We start from the raw sequence: 17465 nt of genomic DNA, 5'->3' as shown, positions 1-17465 counted from the left end.
TGTCCAATGTCACATACTGATTTGACTGGTAAATGATGATGTGTACGTTCACAAATTCCATGATGTCCACACCTCACTGATGCTAAAGACAGTTAGACAGCTCAAACTAAAACTCTTTTTTTTTTCCTGTTATGCAGAAATTCAATCAAAATTCAATAATTTATTACCATTTCAATGAAACATTGATTGGAATTTGTCTCGGTGAGTGCTCGAGGTAGACAAAACAACACAATACAAACACACATCAGCATAAACATATCATCAATACTCATAAACCTATAAAATACTATAACAGAGTAAATAAAACATTATTATTTTATAAAAGAGACTCCTGTTGTTTGCAGACAAAGAAAATTAATTTGACATTCAAAAAAAAGACATTGTTCCCTGTCTTCCCATATTCATGTCAGTACATGTCACTGATAACAAATTCAGGCAGGAGGGTGCCAGGTTATACAAAACTGACCTTGTTCACCATAGCAGAGGGGGAGAAAGCGTATTGGTTTCCTGCACCTCCCTCTTCTGCTTTCAACTCCTGTTTGTGAGAAGTGGGGACATCTGCAAAAGTGCACAGTACAGAGAAAGAGTTTTGAGCAAGAGGGGAAAAACAACGTTTGCTATAATATTGAGGCAAACTTTTTGTGAGTGGTGGTAGAAACTTCTTTTCTGCAGATTTCTTCATCTTGAGAGAAGCTGTCTTTTGGAGTCGTCTTCATCCTGTGTGACTGTGATGCCTTCTTACACTGTGACTATCGCCACAGGGAGCCAGTGGTTTGCAGGAACGGATGACTACATCTACATTACACTGGTGGGCACGGAGCGATGCAGTGAGCGAACGCTGCTGGACAAAGCTCTGTACAATGACTTCGAGAGGGGGGCGGTAAGTGATGTTACATTGCTGCAGAGCTGTGAGGATGAAGATGACAAATACATCCAGTTTTATTATGAACGATCAGCACAAACAAACACTGGGGGGCCTGAGGTTCAAGCATGTTGGTAGAAAAGAGGAAGTTACAACCTGGGCTGAACGATATAGACAATATCAAATATCACAACATTTTTGACCAAATACCTCGATATCAATATTGCAACAATATTGTGGGGATGACTATTGGTGCTTTCACATAATACTTACAAAATGAGATTTTTGATAAATAATCATCCGTAATGTGGATATAATGAGTAAGTGGGTAAAGGCAAACAAAAGCTCATTACATCACTTTACTTTAATGCAGCCTTTAAAACCAGGAAAAGACAACACTTCAACTATATCATGATATTATGCTGTCAAAATCTAAGACAATGTCTCATATCACAATATCAATATAATATCAATATATTGCCCAGCCCTAGTTACAACAGAGATGTTAACTCTGAAATTAGTGCTGTTCTTTTACATTTAATTTTGGGGATAAAACACCCTCACTGCTGTGAACCAAAGGAATATTTTTAATTCAAATGAAAAATATTAGTTAAGATGGCAGTTTTGTTATCCTTATATATGATATACACTGTTCAATGTTGTAAAAATGTTTTAAAATGTACAAATTGAAGGTTTCTCCAATGTTATTAAAATGTATTATTTCCTAATTGAACTGGCATCTTCTCCAGACACAAAGTATAAACACAGATACATCTCGACACCAAAGACAATAACATTTATTTTGTTTCAAATGACAAATATTTCCTGAAGATGGGATGTTCATTTACATAGCTCCTTTCTAGATCAGTTGGCGCATATCAATCATCAACCAATCTTTATTGCCCTCAAGGGGGAGATTTGGTTTGCAGCTGGGTGACATCAGTCATAAAAACAGTAACAATAGACAAATACACAATAAAGTAAAACACAAACCAGATAACAGAGACAATTTATACTTTCCTTCTGGGTAAGAATCTCCTTGCAAGCCAGCCTACCTGGATTATATAACACCTTAAGTCTAAAACATTGCAAGAGTTCAACCAGTGGATGAAAGACCTTTTAGTCGTTACAACTGGTTCCCTAAAACAATGACCTGCAAGCCAGAGTGTACACCTCTTGCTTCACTAAACAGACAATATAAAATTAATACATTTTTTAATACACCTATTTTGCCACTAAGATTAAAATAGTAAATTTGTGGAGATTTGAGTTCAACCTATTATCCCATGCAAACCTGAAACTTAAGTGGAAAAAAAGGGACAGATCATTGAGCGACATAAAATTACAACATGATATAAAATGTTAAAGTTACCTATAGTATGTTAGCTTCCTACAACTTTCTCAGCATTGCTCATGTTAAAAGTGTTATTTCATTCTCATCAAGAGAGCTCACGACAATTAACATAAAAGCACATATGAAATTCATGTTTTTGCATTTGAAATATAATATTTATCATGTTCATGACATTTAAAAACAGACCAGTTACATTTTAGCTCCTTAACAAAAGCACACATGAAAGTCATGTTTTCGCGTACGTGTCACAAACTAATGATAAACACCTGATTCAGTAGATGACACGGTTTTTCCAGCACCTGCTGTTTATTTAGCCGCTGACTAAATTACAGGTGGACTCCTATGACGTGAGAGTCGGGGAGGACCTGGGTGAGATTGTGTTGGTGAAGATTGAGAAGAAGAAGTACTGGATGCAGGATGACTGGTACTGCAGGTACATCACAGTCAAGACCCCCACTGGAGACTATGTGGAGTTCCCCTGCTTCCGCTGGCTGGTGGATGACAAGGAAGTAGTGCTGAGGGATGGACGAGGTAGTCATAAGCTCATTTGTTTGTTTGCCTAACTTCCTGTCTCCTCTTTTTCATCACTCAGAGCCTGAAAACACAAGTGAAAAAACATGATGGGCTCCATCCCTCACTTTGTCTTGTGTCTGTTTCAGGACACCTGCCACAGGATGATAAAACTAGCGTGGTCAAGCAGCACAGACAGGCAGAGCTTGAAATGAGGCGCAAAACCTACAGGCAGGTTTATTTTGCACATGCAGCCTGTTGTTGGGTGTCATAGGAGGCTAAATCTGGTCACTAACAACCCTACTGTCCTTTATAGATGGAGGGAGTGGCAGCCAGGCTTTCCTATGAGCATAGATGCTTGCAGACACAAGGATCTGCCCCGGGACATCCAGTTTGACAGTGAGAAGGGAGTGGACTTCGTACTGAACTACAGTAAAGCGTACGTGCTTCCTCTAACAGCCTGTTTGAAAGCTTTAACAGGTTTACAGTGGCTGTGAGGACAGCTGTCAGTGGGGCATCAACCTCAGAGGTCTTTTTCAATGCAAAGCATCCCTGATGAGATGCTGAGCCGCAGCCTGATAACATGCTTCTATTTTCTGTACTCAGGATTACCTGGAAAACAGAGGCAGCATTGTGTGTTTATCACTGGGGACATTTGCATTGTGCTTCATGCAGGCGTGTGACACATAAACACAACAGCACAAAACAGATACAAGTGACAACTATTCGCTAGATGCGATAGCCCCCATGTAGCTCTGAACAAAGCTAAAAATGACAAACCATTGAAAATGATGTACGATTATATGTGATTTCATTAATCAGCTGGAGAAGTAGCTGAGACGGAAAATGAGTCATGCAATTTTCTACAGCGAGCTTTAAAGGTGTTGACAGAAAAGCTGCACCTTTGTGGACAGAAATTGTTGAAATAAATGTGCATTTAATGATCTTCTGCTTTTCCAAAATTACTTTTAGTTGCTGTGTTTGCCTGAATAATATATATTTTTACCTTGTTGATGTGAACACAGGGACAAATAAGAACGATGATGATGATAATAATCATGAATTTCCAGAATAGAGAACCTGTTTGTGAACCAGTTCATGCACATGTTCCAGTCCTCCTGGAGTGACTTTGCTGATTTTGAGAAGATCTTTGTGAGAATCAAAAACACAATCTCAGGTCAGCTTCAAACATTATATTATATTATGTTATTTTATATTAAATTACATTAGATAACGTTACGTTTCATGAAGTTACATTATGTTATCCAGAGTATGTGATGCAACACTGGAAGGAGGATTTCATGTTTGGGTACCAGTTCCTGAATGGCTGCAACCCTGTAGTGATCCAAAAATGCAACAAAATCCCTGACAAGTTTCCTGTCACAAATGACATGGTATCTGTCAGCCTGGAGAGAGAGATGACTCTGGAGGAGGAAATAGAGGTAGATCTCTTCATTTTGCTTTCTTTGAATCTCTTTTATTCATTCATATTTTGACAGTATTTTCAGTCATATCAGATGACAGCAGTTCATGCTTATGCCATCTTAGGACAAGAACATTTGGTTAATATTATACTGAGGTGAATTCTGAATTTAAATTCTCCAAATGACTTGTCATGTACAGTAAATCAGTGCTCTGGCTCCAGGCAGGTAACATCTACATAGTGGACTACGTGGTGTTAGACGGCATCAGTGCTAACTGTACAGACCCGTGCACCCTCCAGTACCTGGCAGCTCCCATCTGTCTTCTCTACAAGAACGCTCAGAACAAGATCCTGCCTATAGCCATACAGGTGAGGTGACGTTTAGCATCAGTAGTACTGTTGTATTACTTTCAGATCCATTTCTCATCTTCCTCCCTCATCCTCTGTCTCTTCCAGCTGGGTCAGACTCCAGGTGAGGACAACCCGATCTTCCTGCCCACTGATGCTCAGTACGACTGGATGCTGGCGAAGATCTGGGTCCGCTCAGCTGACTTCCAGCACCACCAGACCATCACACACCTGCTCAGGACACATCTGGTCACAGAGATGTTTGCTATCGCCATGTACAGACAGCTCCCTGCCGTCCACCCTGCGTATAAGGTAAAAGAAACTCTGATTGATTTAATTGAACTGCTAGATTGACTGATTAACTCTCTGATTGATGCATCTTCCCACAGCTACTTATCCCACACATCCGTTTCACCATCGCTATCAACACCAAGGCCAGAGAGCAGCTCATCTGTGAGTGTGGCATCTTCGACAAGGTGAGCGTGTGGATGTGCAGTAAAGCAGTATAGAGAGAGGAAAAAGGAGGACAAGAAAAATGGAGTTGATTGTTTCTGTTAAAATTTAGTGAGAGAGATAAAAAGATGAAAGAGAAACAGGAAAAAAAGGGAAAAGACGTGGAAAATTTTCATGACGAGTCCATCAAAGCAGCAAATCTGCAAATCTGTGTTATAATGTAGCTCCAACACAGTAAAGGTCACTTTGGTCACAACATAACAAATTCATAATCAGCTGTGTACTGAACAGTCTTTAGTTTTTTTCTGGATTATAGTTCATAGATGATACTATTTTTGACTTAAAACCAAACAAAAATCCAACAAAAGAACAAACAAAATAATGAGAGAGAGAGCGAAAGACTCAAAAAAGCTTATTTATTATCTCTACTTAAAGACATAAATAAAAAATATTCTTCTTTGACAAATAATTTGCATTTGATATGAAAAAAATAATTTATTAAAATTAAAACTCTTCTCCCTCATTGAAAAACCCAGAATCTATGAATGCATAAACATTTTTCATTTTAAAAGTTGCACTGGAGGCTTCAAGTTTCCACATCACACTTGTGTAAGTTGCATACTGGACCACTGCTGGCTCCAAAGTTGTTGTGATGTTACAAATCCTGCTCGTAGGTACACACGCCTTGAGCTCAGATTTAAGGTAAGCACAGAGAAACTTTCCACTTCAGCAGATGAATTTGAAAACAGCCTCCTGGTGTCAAACTCTGCACATCCATCATTCTGCACCATGAAGCTCAATCTAAGTGAAGGAAGGGAAGAAAAAAACATTTTTGACTGAACTGCTTTGGCTCAATTCTCGGATGACAGTTGAAGTCGTCAAAACAGTATGTGAAATTCTTCACAACATTTTGTCACTTGTGCACAACAGAAAGAGCAGTTCTCTTTCTTTGTTCTTTTGCAATTTAGGCAAATGACTAAGTACAATTATCTACAATCTGAACAGTTATTGGTTGTATATGTCTTTGTGATCAAAATAGATTATGTTTCTTCTCAGTTGACTAGTTTTATTCTCAAAAATATGTGAATTCTTTCATTGTGCAAGTCATCATATGCAGAATAGTCCATCTAATTGTCAAAATCTGCTGAACCCATGTTTCATAAATTGCATTGATATGGAGCAGTTGTAAAATCTGCTAAATTGATAAATTTGTTGTCGAGTGAAATTCAAACTTCAGTTACAAATGGGGAGTTTCTCACATCTTAGATCAACCAATGGCATGTGCTGTATGTGCAACTCACATTTATAGAGCTTGCAGGCAACAGAGTTAATACAATTTGTGAACATGGAGGAGCCTGCTCAGATGAACATTGCACACGGGCAACAGAAGTGTAAAGTATATGATCAATGACCACAAAATCCAGTTTTTTCGTTGTAATGCATGCTGCTTCTGATGACATAAAAGCAGAAGTGTGCAAAGGATGGTTGCAGCATACAAAACGATTCTTCCCCCCATTGCATTGCAAGAGAAAGTATTAGGCTTGAAGTCAATGAGAAGTGTGAAGAGTAAAAGGATGGCCTGTGATTTGTACTGTAACTTTATGTTGTTACTATACTCCTGCATATAGTAGGCCTGTGTTTTGTTTCATTCTCTGTTTTTTTTGTCTGATACTGTGTTGTTACTGTTTCTGTACTGTGTTGTGTGACCATTGCAGGAAATAACATTGTTTTTCTTCACATTACATGCTCACCTCTAAGTGCTTGTTTGCTTACAAAGTGGAATGTGAGGCGTTGTACTGTTGAAATCAGCTTCCAAGGAACTTTCACTTTGATACACAATAGCAGTCAGTTAGCTTCAACTGGTACAGCGGGCATTCAGTGTCTGTGAAAACATGTAGGACAAGACTGTTTGGGAATTCGGAGATGAGCAACCACTTCCAGAGTCCACTGTCATTCTGATAAAACATCTAAACATTTTGACCACCTTGGTCAAAGGAACGTGTCATTTTGGTGGCAATGACTTATTCATTGACACAATAACTTAATTTTGAGACATGAATTAAAGGTTTTGGGTGAGTTACAGCCTTTTGCAGGTTAACTATAGTGTTTTGTTGCATGTATGAGCTGTTTCTGGAAATGCATCTTCAGTCTTGACAACTTGCCAAAGTGCCAAAGTAATTTGGAAAAACTGTAATTGAGATTTGTTTGTATGTGGTTTTGTTTATTCATAAAAATAGGAGAAAACAAGCACATAATTCAGCTGCAGGGAGGAGAAGTAAAGTGTGTCTTATATTTCTCACTAAGGCAAATGCAACAGGTGGAGGTGGTCATGTCCAGCTGGTTCAGAAGGCCGTGAAGACTCTGACCTTCAGGTCTCTGTGCTTCCCTGATATGATCAAATCCCGTGGTGTGGACAACCAGGAGGAGCTGCCAACCTACTTCTACAGAGACGATGGCAACAAGGTGTGGGAGGCTACCAAGAGGTGAGGAACTCTTTTTTTTTTTCCCTTTTTTTTATGGACAGGAGTCATGAATAGTCAGAGAAAACAGTCATAACAAAGGGTAGACAGTGAGAGGTGTGGGGACATTTCTACTCCCGTGTGTGACAGTGACAGGTTTTCAAAGGGAGAGAAGTTACAGCATTTTTTATTGCCTCTGTACGTGACTGCTGTGCTGTTTTCTTTCTGTCAGCTTTGTGTCAGATGTGGTGCATATTTACTACAATAGCGATGAGACGGTGCAGGGAGATGAAGAAATCCAGGCCTTCATTAAAGATGTGTGCAGCTTTGGTATGCAGGACTTCGATTACTGTGGTGGGTATAATTTCTCTTTAACATTGCAACAACAGTCAAAACGGAGCAACTAACCAAAGTTTCTTTTTCCAAGGAGAGAAGCAGCTCACACACCTTCAATATTTCATTACTATGGGTGAAGACATGTACGATGGGGAACAGACAGCATTACAAATTCAAATCTGTTCTGTCATAGACAGATGGTTTGAGAGGGAAGACAGGAAACCACAGGTGTCTGATGGTGTCATCGACTGAGCCCCAGTGTTTCAATAAGCTTCCTGCATTTCACCATTACCTGTCTGCATTGTGCAAAGAGGTTTCACACAGCAATCCTTGCAAAAGACAAATAAAATGTGGAAGAAAGATTTAAGCTCAGTTTGTTAACTATATCTGTCCACAATCTTTACACAGAGTTCCCAAAGTCCGTGAAATCACGTGAGGAGCTGATAGAGTACCTGACTGTCGTTGTGTTCACTGCTTCAGCCCAACATGCAGCTGTCAACTTTGGACAGGTGAGTAACAGATAATCAGGAACCAACATTTTTATATTTATAAGACTGATTTACAGTAAAAATAAATAAAATAAATAAAAAAATAAGACAAATTACATGTTGGCCCTGCAGTTGTGGATGAATTCTTGAAGATTATTTGACATGCATTATGCATAGTTACTGTATGACTGTGTCTGTTCAGTTCAATAAAAGTTTGTACTCACATGCACACAGTGGTGGAGGAAGTATTCATATCCTGGGCTTAAGTAAAAGTACGAGTACAACAATATAAAAATATTCCTTTACAAGTTAACTTCATTTTAAATCCCACTTAAGCAAACATTCAGAAGTATTATAAGCAAGTAAGTATCAAAGGTAAAAGTATTTGTTCTGTAGGAAACGATCCCTGAGACTGACGTACTATTGTATATGACATTATTAGATTGTTCATACTGATGAATAAGTAGCATTTACTGTTGTAGCTGCACAAGGTAGAGCGAGTTTGAACTACTTTATGTACAGGTAGGTAGGTAAGTCGGCCCCCATCCACTGGGTCACAATAAGGAAAGAAGACCCAACAAATGTGTATTCATTTTTTTGATTTTTTTAAATGAAATATTGAATAATTTTACCTTTTTAGGCCGTGAAAAGTTTTTAAAAGAAACCAAGTGAGACGTTTAGTGGGAAAATCTCCTTTGGTGGAACAGCTAAGAACTCATAGATACTTTTTATAGATATATATCATACATTAAGGCCTCCAGTGCACAAACACTGAGAATGGACACAGTGTTTGTGCACTGTAGTTAAACAACATGTGAACAATATTTGCATATTCATAGTTTCTGGATTTTTCCATTAGGGAGGAGGAGTAGATTTTAAACAGGTAATTTAAATTTTGTGGAAAAACCATATCAGATACAAATTATTATTCCAAGCAGAGTCTTTTTATACATGTTAAAACATGTCTGAAAGGGATCTTTAAGTTTAAGATTATTTTTAATCTTTAACAATATATTTTATAAACTTGTGTTTTTTTATGGTATTTATCTAGTACCTAGAGCTGTCAGATGAATGTAGTGGAGTAAAAAGTAGATTATAGAAGTAGAAAGTAGCACAAAAGGTTTCTCAAAATTGTACTTAAGTGCATTTACTTACTTTCCAAGTCTGCATGCACTAACTTAATCTTTGTGTATATTATGCAGTACGACTGGTGCTCTTGGATTCCCAACGCTCCATCTACGATGCGGAAGCCCCCACCCAACCAGAAGGGCTTGGCAAATGTGAACTTGATTATCGAGAGCCTTCCTGATCGTGGACGCTCCAGCTGGCACCTGGGAGCCGTCTGGGCCCTCAGCCAGTACCAGGAGAATGAGGTACGGAGAGCGTCCAAACACACCGGCAATCATTTGCACACTTAAACACACCTGTCTACGCAGACTGGGTCACTCAAGGGCCAGACAACTTTCGCACAAACTATTTCTGATTTCCTAGGAAGCTTCCCTTTGCTTTGTGTGCTTTCCTTCTTGCAGTGTGACTCATCTCCTCTCTCTTTCTTCCTGCAGTTGTATCTGGGCATGTATCCTGATGAGCACTTCATAGAGAAGCCAGTGAAGGCAGCCATGGAAAAGTTCAGAAAGCAGCTGGCAGAGATAACCAGCACCATCAAGAGGAGGAACGAGGGAAAGAAGCTGCCGTACTACAACATGTCCCCTGACAAAATCCCAAACAGTGTTGCTGTTTGAGTAATATGACTTATCATGTCCTTACTTTTCATTTTGCAAAAAGCACATTGAAGTTCTGCTGATTGTCCAAATGTTATAAAACTCTTTTATAATTTTGGTACTTGTATCTATGCTGACAAAAACAAAGCCAAATGCCAAACCTCAACTTTGCTTCTAAATTGTTTTTTGTCATTTATTTGAGTCAAAATGGGATAAATTGGAGTATGGAGTTGCCAATTAAAATTTGTTTTCCTCTATAGCTGCTGTGTGTAGCTGAATAAATGTTTAATTGCAGTACGTCTGATAATGTGAACACAAACCTTGTCAAATACACCATAATGATGCTCCTGTCACCAACAAATCCTGTCGCCATATTTAATTTCAGACCTCATGATTCACTTAATATGCAATAAAACAGTGACCCAAATCACAAAGCTTTAAAAGTAACTTAATTTTTATTTGGTTGTTCTTTTTAATTCTACATACTTTGTTCAAACATGGGAAATTAAAGTCAAAACACATCAAGATTTCTTTTAAAAACATAAGTACTTTTTACCAAAGTTTTTACAGTTACTATTCCAAAGTAAATTCACAGACAAACTTGTGGAATGATATCATAAGACAGGGGAACAGTCATTTATGTTCAAGTCCAGTCAGTAGTAAACAAATGTAGCTTTATGCAAGTTACACTTTTCCCAGACGTGACAGGTTTAAGCAAACAGGATGGAGACAGAAACAGAAGAATCTAGACTTCAACCTACAATACTGGGACAGTGTTGCTGAGAAAGTACCTTTCCTTCTCAGTCGACGTCCAGCTCAAAAGGGTAATAAAAATTCAGAAATCAGGCCAGGGTGATAGATAAGACGATAAGAAAGAGAGAAAGACAAAGCTGCTCTCAGAGAGGAACATGCTAGTGTGGAAAAAAAAGTGTCCTAATGTGGCCTCAATTTTTTTTTTTTTATCATAACTTCTGTCTCAGATTTCATGAAAGGAGCCAGCTCCTATCAGTAAGTGAAAGAAAGTGAAAAAAACAACGATCTACAATCCGTCTTTAATCATTTTAACAATCTCAGACATATTTGTTCATATTTCATGTTGTTTATATGTAAATAACATGAAATAATCAAGTTTGATGGTGTGGGTCCAGATACTGCATATTTAAAACAAAATTGAACAAGCAATTTAAAAAGCAGAAGGAAGAGCAGATGTTCACATTAAGGATGTGCAACCAAGGGTTTTTTTTGTTTTGTTTTGCTTTGTTTTCTAACAACACTAATATCTAAATGATGCAACAGGTAAGTGCAAAACAAAGAGTGAAAATGATTTTCTGGTATTTATGCCTGGGAAAAAAATTAAGTGTAAATTGCATAAAATTACCAATGAAAGGGATTTTTTTAAATGAACAAATTGTACTCTGTTTTCTTTTAAAAATAAATACAACACAAAATGAAGAAATAATCATTTTATACCCAGAGGACGCCCTGGACATTAAACACCAGTACATAACTATAGAATAGAACAACAACAAAAGGGTAATTGCACTTTTTATCTGTCTAATTGCACAGAGCCTCGTGGGTATTGAAGTTTCAGAGAACCTTCTCGTTACTAGGTCTTAATTTGACTCGACACCCAACAACTCCCTCGGCTCATATTATGTATTAAAATTATATTAGACTCCAGATCTCAAGTCACCAAGGGGCATATACACAAGTACAGTATGCATTGCTGCAAAGAACAAAGCGCTGATTTCAGTTATTGCTGCTGCTGCTGAGCAGTAATCGTCAGGTATGTCGTTGGACCATCGTTGTTCACAGACAGTATACTGGTATCAAAGACAGTTTTTTTCTTTTAAAAATGTGTGTTTTGCTGGAATGGCTGTGAGGCTCAACATGAGCCTGGCATTGCTGTGCTCCCACATAGACAAAAGCACTTACAATGACTGTAAGCCCCAAAACAAGTCGCCCTAAGAAATCAACTGCTGCCCATCTCAGACTGCACCAGCAGGTGGCGCTGCAGCTCCTCAGTGAGTGATGATGCATACATATGGATGTGTTGCACTAATAAATTATGTTTATTGATGAAAGTGCAGTGAAAATGTTACACACTGATATAAAATCATCTTAATGCTGAAATAATGTGCTGACAGTATTCAGTATGTGCTTCACCGTGCTTCTTTTGAGAAACGTGTGTTGGGACAATTTGTCTCATTTTAGCCACGTACGGCCAAGATGTGAGAGAATCATTTTTCAATCAAACAGAAGAAGCAACATGCTGGCTGTCTTGTGATTAAATACTAAAATAGATCCTCCTCCACCATGTGATGAGAGTCTGGCAAGAAACAAGACACTTTTCACTGAAACTGAGGACTTTTGTGCCATTGAAATGCTCATTAATACTCCTATATGTCACATCCAAACATCAGATGTCTGTCTAGCACCCTAAACTCTTCTGCTGAAGTGCACTGACATAACTGAAGAGATGTACTGTGATGTTTATTTTAAGCAGTCAAATTTAAAAAGCCAGTTACAGCCTGTTTGTTTGGGTTTTTTTAATGTAGAATAAGAGCGATGGGAAGACAGACTGAGAGCAGACAGCGGTGGATTTCTCAAGGCATATCCCATGACTAAGCAAACAAATCAACATATTAAAAACTGCACATGGAATATCACACTGTAAATACTGTGTCATCCGCATGATACAAAAACATGAGCGACGCCGTTTATGCCCAAAGGCTCTTGTTATGATCTCAAGACATGGAAATTATCTCGCAATTTCCTGTGACCAGTAAAAAAATGTTGCTTTTTTTGTTTGTTTTTTTTTATTTTATTTATTTATTTTTTATCATTTTTTTTTTTAAAAAGTTTACATTCTCAAAGCCTTCAGAAAGTTCATTTTGGGGTAGAGAAGTCTTGTGGCTGGATTTTCCATCATCTGCATTAGAGCTATGAGCCAAAACACAATTTAGTGATCACGTGTCATATTCAAAACTCACTTTTTCTGTTTCAACTGAAACACTCCAATGTTTTCTTTCAGCAGTATTCCACTTTTTCCCCCAATTCCTTTTTTGTCATCCATGGGAGGGTGTATATATTTATATATATATACACGTATATGTGCGTATGAGGAAATGCAATGTCAAAAAAACCCCCAGGAAACAAACATTTCCGAGTTTGTTTGAGTGTGCTCTCCCCCATGTACAACATGTAAGACTTAATTCATATTAAAGAGGAAAAGAAGAGAAGATAGAGGAAGGGGAAGAATTTGTGGGAACTAAAAAAACAAAAGTGCTTCGATGCATGTCCAGATCAAGGCCTGGTCAGGACCCAGGCCCGTGTAGAGCTGACGGATCTGTCGGGTGGCGCAGACTCTCAGACCACAGCGACAAAGAGGGCAGTAGCTGGAACGTTCCAGAGATCTGATGCGCGGCGCTACATACTGATCCATGGCAGGTTAGCCCAAGACTCACAGGAGGTAAAAACAAACAAATCTAACACAACCCACAACAAACAAACCACGCATCAGAGACGTGTAGACCTCGGGAGCCGTTTGTGAGTCTATTTGTCTCAGTCTTACTCTCCCGGCGGTGTACACACATGAGTTTGTGTGTGTGTGTGTGTGTGTGTGTGTAGAGTGGTGTAATCCAGGCCTCTTCAGACATTTACAGAAGTCAGTAAAAAGAGTCTGGTCCTGGGAAAGGAAAGAGGCGGGAGTGTGGATCAGGGAGGGGTGGAGGAAGGAATACGGTTTGACAGGAATGTGAATAGAAGGAAGTCTTGGTCTATCTGGGATCTTGGTGGGTCAAGTCTGGGATCAGAGGGTGGGGAGCATCTGGTTTTTCCTCACCAAACATTTCCATGACTGCTACTCCTCACTGTGGGTCTGTTTGTATGTGTAGTATAGTAGAGTAGGACAACCTATGGCATGGACTGAGTGACAGTTGGTGGTCAGACATGGAGCACCTCCATACTGTAGTCCTCTGTCTCTGTGTACTGGGAGGAGTTTGTGTCCGACTGGGTGGGAGCCAGAGTCTCCTTGTTCTCCAGACTCGGCTCCATGAGCGGCGGCTTCTCCAGCGCCAGCTTTTTACACGTTTCTGGCCGGTTCTGGACGTATATGACCCGGTTGTAAGCCTTCAGTCTCCTCCATAGATGGATGTAGACTTTGCACTGGACGTACATGAACACCAGTCCACCCGTGAAGCCGATGGCCACCACCACCAGCTTGGTCCAGAAAGGCCATTCCAGGATCCCTGAGGAACAGGCAGAGAAGAACAGACAAAAAAAAGAAAACATGCACACATGTCAAACACAGCAGTCCTGACAATTACTGCAAAATAAAATGTCTGCACTGTCTAGTACACGTACTTTAGCTAAAATTCGGGAGGTCAAAATGCACAAGCGCAAAAACACAGGAAGGAGGCTCAAGAAACTGTTGCAGATTCAATCGTTGTTTTTTTTTAAAATAATTATTATCAACCTTAATCTGATTTAACGAGGAAGGTGTGCGGTTAGGGAAACTATCATACAATGCAATATACAAATGGACAGGATATCATTACATTGTATGCAATGTGCTGTATATTCCTCTAAGAAGCAAGCTAATGTGAGAATGTATGTTTTTGCAAGTTATAACACATTTATTTCAAAATCATGTGTTTATATTTCCACTGGGGATTTTCTGACATACTGCAGTGTCCCTGAGATTTGTTTGAGATAGTTCATCTATCACAGTGAACATTGTGTCTGCATTTATTTTTGTCAAAGTTACTGTTAACGCAGTGCAGACTTTTCAAATCAATCTGCACTTGCAACTGAAAATAAGAGACAGACAATAAGAGACCAGACATGTTGTTTACTGTGTAATTATCTAACTCAAGCAGGTTTAAAGTCCGCAAATTGATTTTAATACTGAAGTGACGTGAATAGAAATGAATGAATTTATGGAAGTCTAAACCCCTACAGCAACCTTTATAAAACTGTTAGCAGTAATGTGCAGCCAATTTGTAGTAAATGTGCTAAACTGTGCAAAAACATTTGTATGGCCCTTGAGGCAGTTCTAGCAGTTCTACAAATTGCAAAATCCCTGACACACAAGACTCAAAGTAAGAGGTAAAAATTAGCAATTTTAGAAAGTGTTAACCTTGTAACAAACTGCATCCTCATCCAAAACAAAACTAAGAGGCATAAAAGGGAACTTTAAAAAAAAAAAATCTCTCTGAAAAATCTTTGAAAATACACTTCTGACCTGCAACCCATCAGTCTTTTCATGTTGGCTACTATATTTCAGAAAGGTCCACATTTGAGTGTTACCAAATTGTACCCTGGATGAAATAAGAAGGTATGAAATAGAAAAATGCCTCACATGATGGGAGGTATACAAATTCAAACAAGGCAAACATCACACAATCAGTAAGATATGAACTAAGTTTATGCAAGATCAGGTGCTTTCCAGCTAATTTTATGAGAAGAAATGAATGTGTTGTTTGTTGTGTGCGAATCTGTCAGCGAGGTTTATTTTAATCAAATCCCACTGTCGCAAAGTGTAACACAGAGATGAATCACAGCATGTTCCTCGCCTCTCTGTCTGTCTGCGTTCATTAGGTCGGAACATTCAGTGAGGTGATGTGAATATAACCGGCCTTTAAGGGTGAAGAAGTATTATTTTTATCCTGAAATCAAGGCAGAAAAGGGAAGGAAAGGGGCAGAAAGTGCAGTTGGGAAAGAACTGGATACAGCTGACAGAAAGGCTGATGGGGAAAATACAGCTTGAAAGTCAAAAGTTCAAAGGTGAAAAGTTTACCTGGGATTCTTCCGGCTGCATGGGTAAAGAGAGTGTAAGTATCATGTATTACCAAAGCCACAAAAACAGATTGATAGAGAAGGAAAAACTCAGAGAGTGAAAGTGAAGTCAGATATCACAGTTGCACACTTCAGATTGAAATTCAGCATGCAATCATAAACATTTAATCTGATTCAAAAAGAAAAATAGACAATAAAGAACATTTCAGTGTGTATTAGAACTAATTCTGCTATAATCTTTGCAAGCAAACTGAGAAAAAACAATCGTGGTGGTGTTGACTTGGCAGAGGACAAGCAGGGCTGTTGAGGGAGTATTTGGCGTTGCTGTGGTGATTGAACCTGACAGCCTTCAGGGACTCAAACAAGTCTGAATCATCAGGTTGGGCTAAACAGGCACAGCCGGCTCTTCCATCTGCACACTGTCTCGGAAGCGCCAAATATGCCAGAGAGGAATGACTGGCAGCAGACATAGTGCCAGTAAATGCTGCAACAGCTCATCATTAAAGCAGCCATTTTAAGCCCTGCTAGCAAGTGTCAGTCTTTTTGTTACCCAGTGGCTCTAGGGGACGCTGAAGGGGCTTTTAAGCTGCTAGTGCTGTTTTCTTCTCATTCTAGGGTTTTCTAAAAGATCATCATGCCCTACTGACTACTTGCTGGATTATTGCGTGAAGCTTCTATGGCGTTTGGTCTGTAGCATGCTCCAGTTTGGCACATACACTTAAAGGACGGATTCACAATTTTTCAAGTCTGTCTTAAAACAATAATCAGATGCCCAAATGAACACTTAAGTAGGTTTTTCTTGTCATAATTAATCCTCCTGTTCATACTGGCCATTGGAAGATCCCTTCATGATGCACTTACAATGTAAGTGATGGGGGCTAAAATCCACAATCCTACTTCTGTGCAAAAATGTATTTAAAAGTTTATCTGAAGCTAAAATGAAGCATCTAAATGAGTCAAATCAAGTAGATATCTTTCAATGTTACAGTCTTTTTAGGGCCAAAGTTCCTCTTTTTGTTACTATACTTCCACTGCAGCTCAACAGGGAAACACAAAGAGAGAATTTGATGCTAAACAGACTGTAAATGTGGCAGATATCCACTTGATATGACTAACTCAGACTGCTGAAGCCTCATATAAAATGACTGTGTGGACACACTGTGGATTTTGGCCCTCATCACTTACATTGAAAGTACATTTAAAGGGGATCTTTTAATAGCCAGTATGAACAAGAGGAATGATTACAGCAAGGAGAACCTCTTTCACTGTTCATATGGACACCTGACTGTTGTTTTAAAGCAGACTTGAAAAAACACTAGTGACGAAATTTACACTCGACAGTTTACCTAGTTCTTGTGGTCTATGTAACACCAAAAACTTTTTCTTTTATCCTTGTGAGGCACTTTTGCTGTCTACATTCGTTCCTTTAACGATAAGACTGTCATCTTTTTATTTTAATCCACCCCTCACACACACACACACACACACTGAACCTGATCTAACCTCATCAAAGAGGTGAGAACGAACCAAAAATCACCTAACTTTGCAATAATGACCTCACTCTGAAAGTCTCAAAGTGGATCTCAGAATGATAGATGTAAATATCTATTTCTTAAATCTCTTTTCTTCTCACCTTCTTTTATCTTTCTCTTTTATGTACTTTAGGTCTGAAATCAAAGTGAACTGAATTGAACTGAAAGTCCCAGACAGAA

General features: G+C 38.8%; 2 protein-coding genes across 7 annotated transcripts in view; one reads left to right on the top strand and one right to left on the bottom strand.

The window, feature by feature from the left end:
- The first annotated feature begins 388 nt into the window (after nt 1–388).
- On the top strand, nt 389–10004 carry alox5a (arachidonate 5-lipoxygenase a). Of its 2 annotated transcripts, XM_067610124.1 has the most exons (15): nt 389–641; nt 762–880; nt 2549–2747; nt 2876–2957; nt 3043–3165; nt 3797–3903; nt 3996–4168; nt 4372–4518; nt 4606–4809; nt 4887–4973; nt 7255–7433; nt 7642–7763; nt 8154–8254; nt 9436–9606; nt 9796–10004. In XM_067610124.1, the coding sequence occupies exons 1-15, from the start codon at nt 404–406 to the stop codon at nt 9973–9975; spliced, it is 2232 nt and encodes a 743-aa protein (XP_067466225.1). In that variant the 5' UTR covers nt 389–403; the 3' UTR covers nt 9976–10004. The 2 variants fall into 2 exon arrangements, with proteins under 2 accessions (XP_067466225.1, XP_067466226.1); XM_067610125.1 differs by having other exon boundaries at nt 533–880.
- A 386-nt stretch (nt 10005–10390) lies between these two features.
- Nucleotides 10391–17465, bottom strand: part of LOC137197048 (E3 ubiquitin-protein ligase MARCHF8-like) — a 78482-nt gene continuing 71407 nt past the window's right edge. For 4 of the 5 annotated variants that reach the window (XM_067610129.1, XM_067610130.1, XM_067610131.1 and 1 more), the window contains one exon: nt 10391–14204. In XM_067610129.1, coding sequence (XP_067466230.1) covers nt 13900–14204 — 305 coding nt within the window. In that variant the 3' untranslated portion in view covers nt 10391–13899. The other variant, XM_067610133.1, reaches the window with a different exon arrangement.

The sequence above is a fragment of the Thunnus thynnus genome, chromosome 14, assembly GCF_963924715.1.
Source record: "Thunnus thynnus chromosome 14, fThuThy2.1, whole genome shotgun sequence".
Taxonomy (NCBI): Eukaryota; Metazoa; Chordata; class Actinopteri; order Scombriformes; family Scombridae; genus Thunnus; species Thunnus thynnus.
Note: the sequence above shows the minus strand (reverse complement) of the source record. Positions and strands in the feature narration are given on the sequence as shown.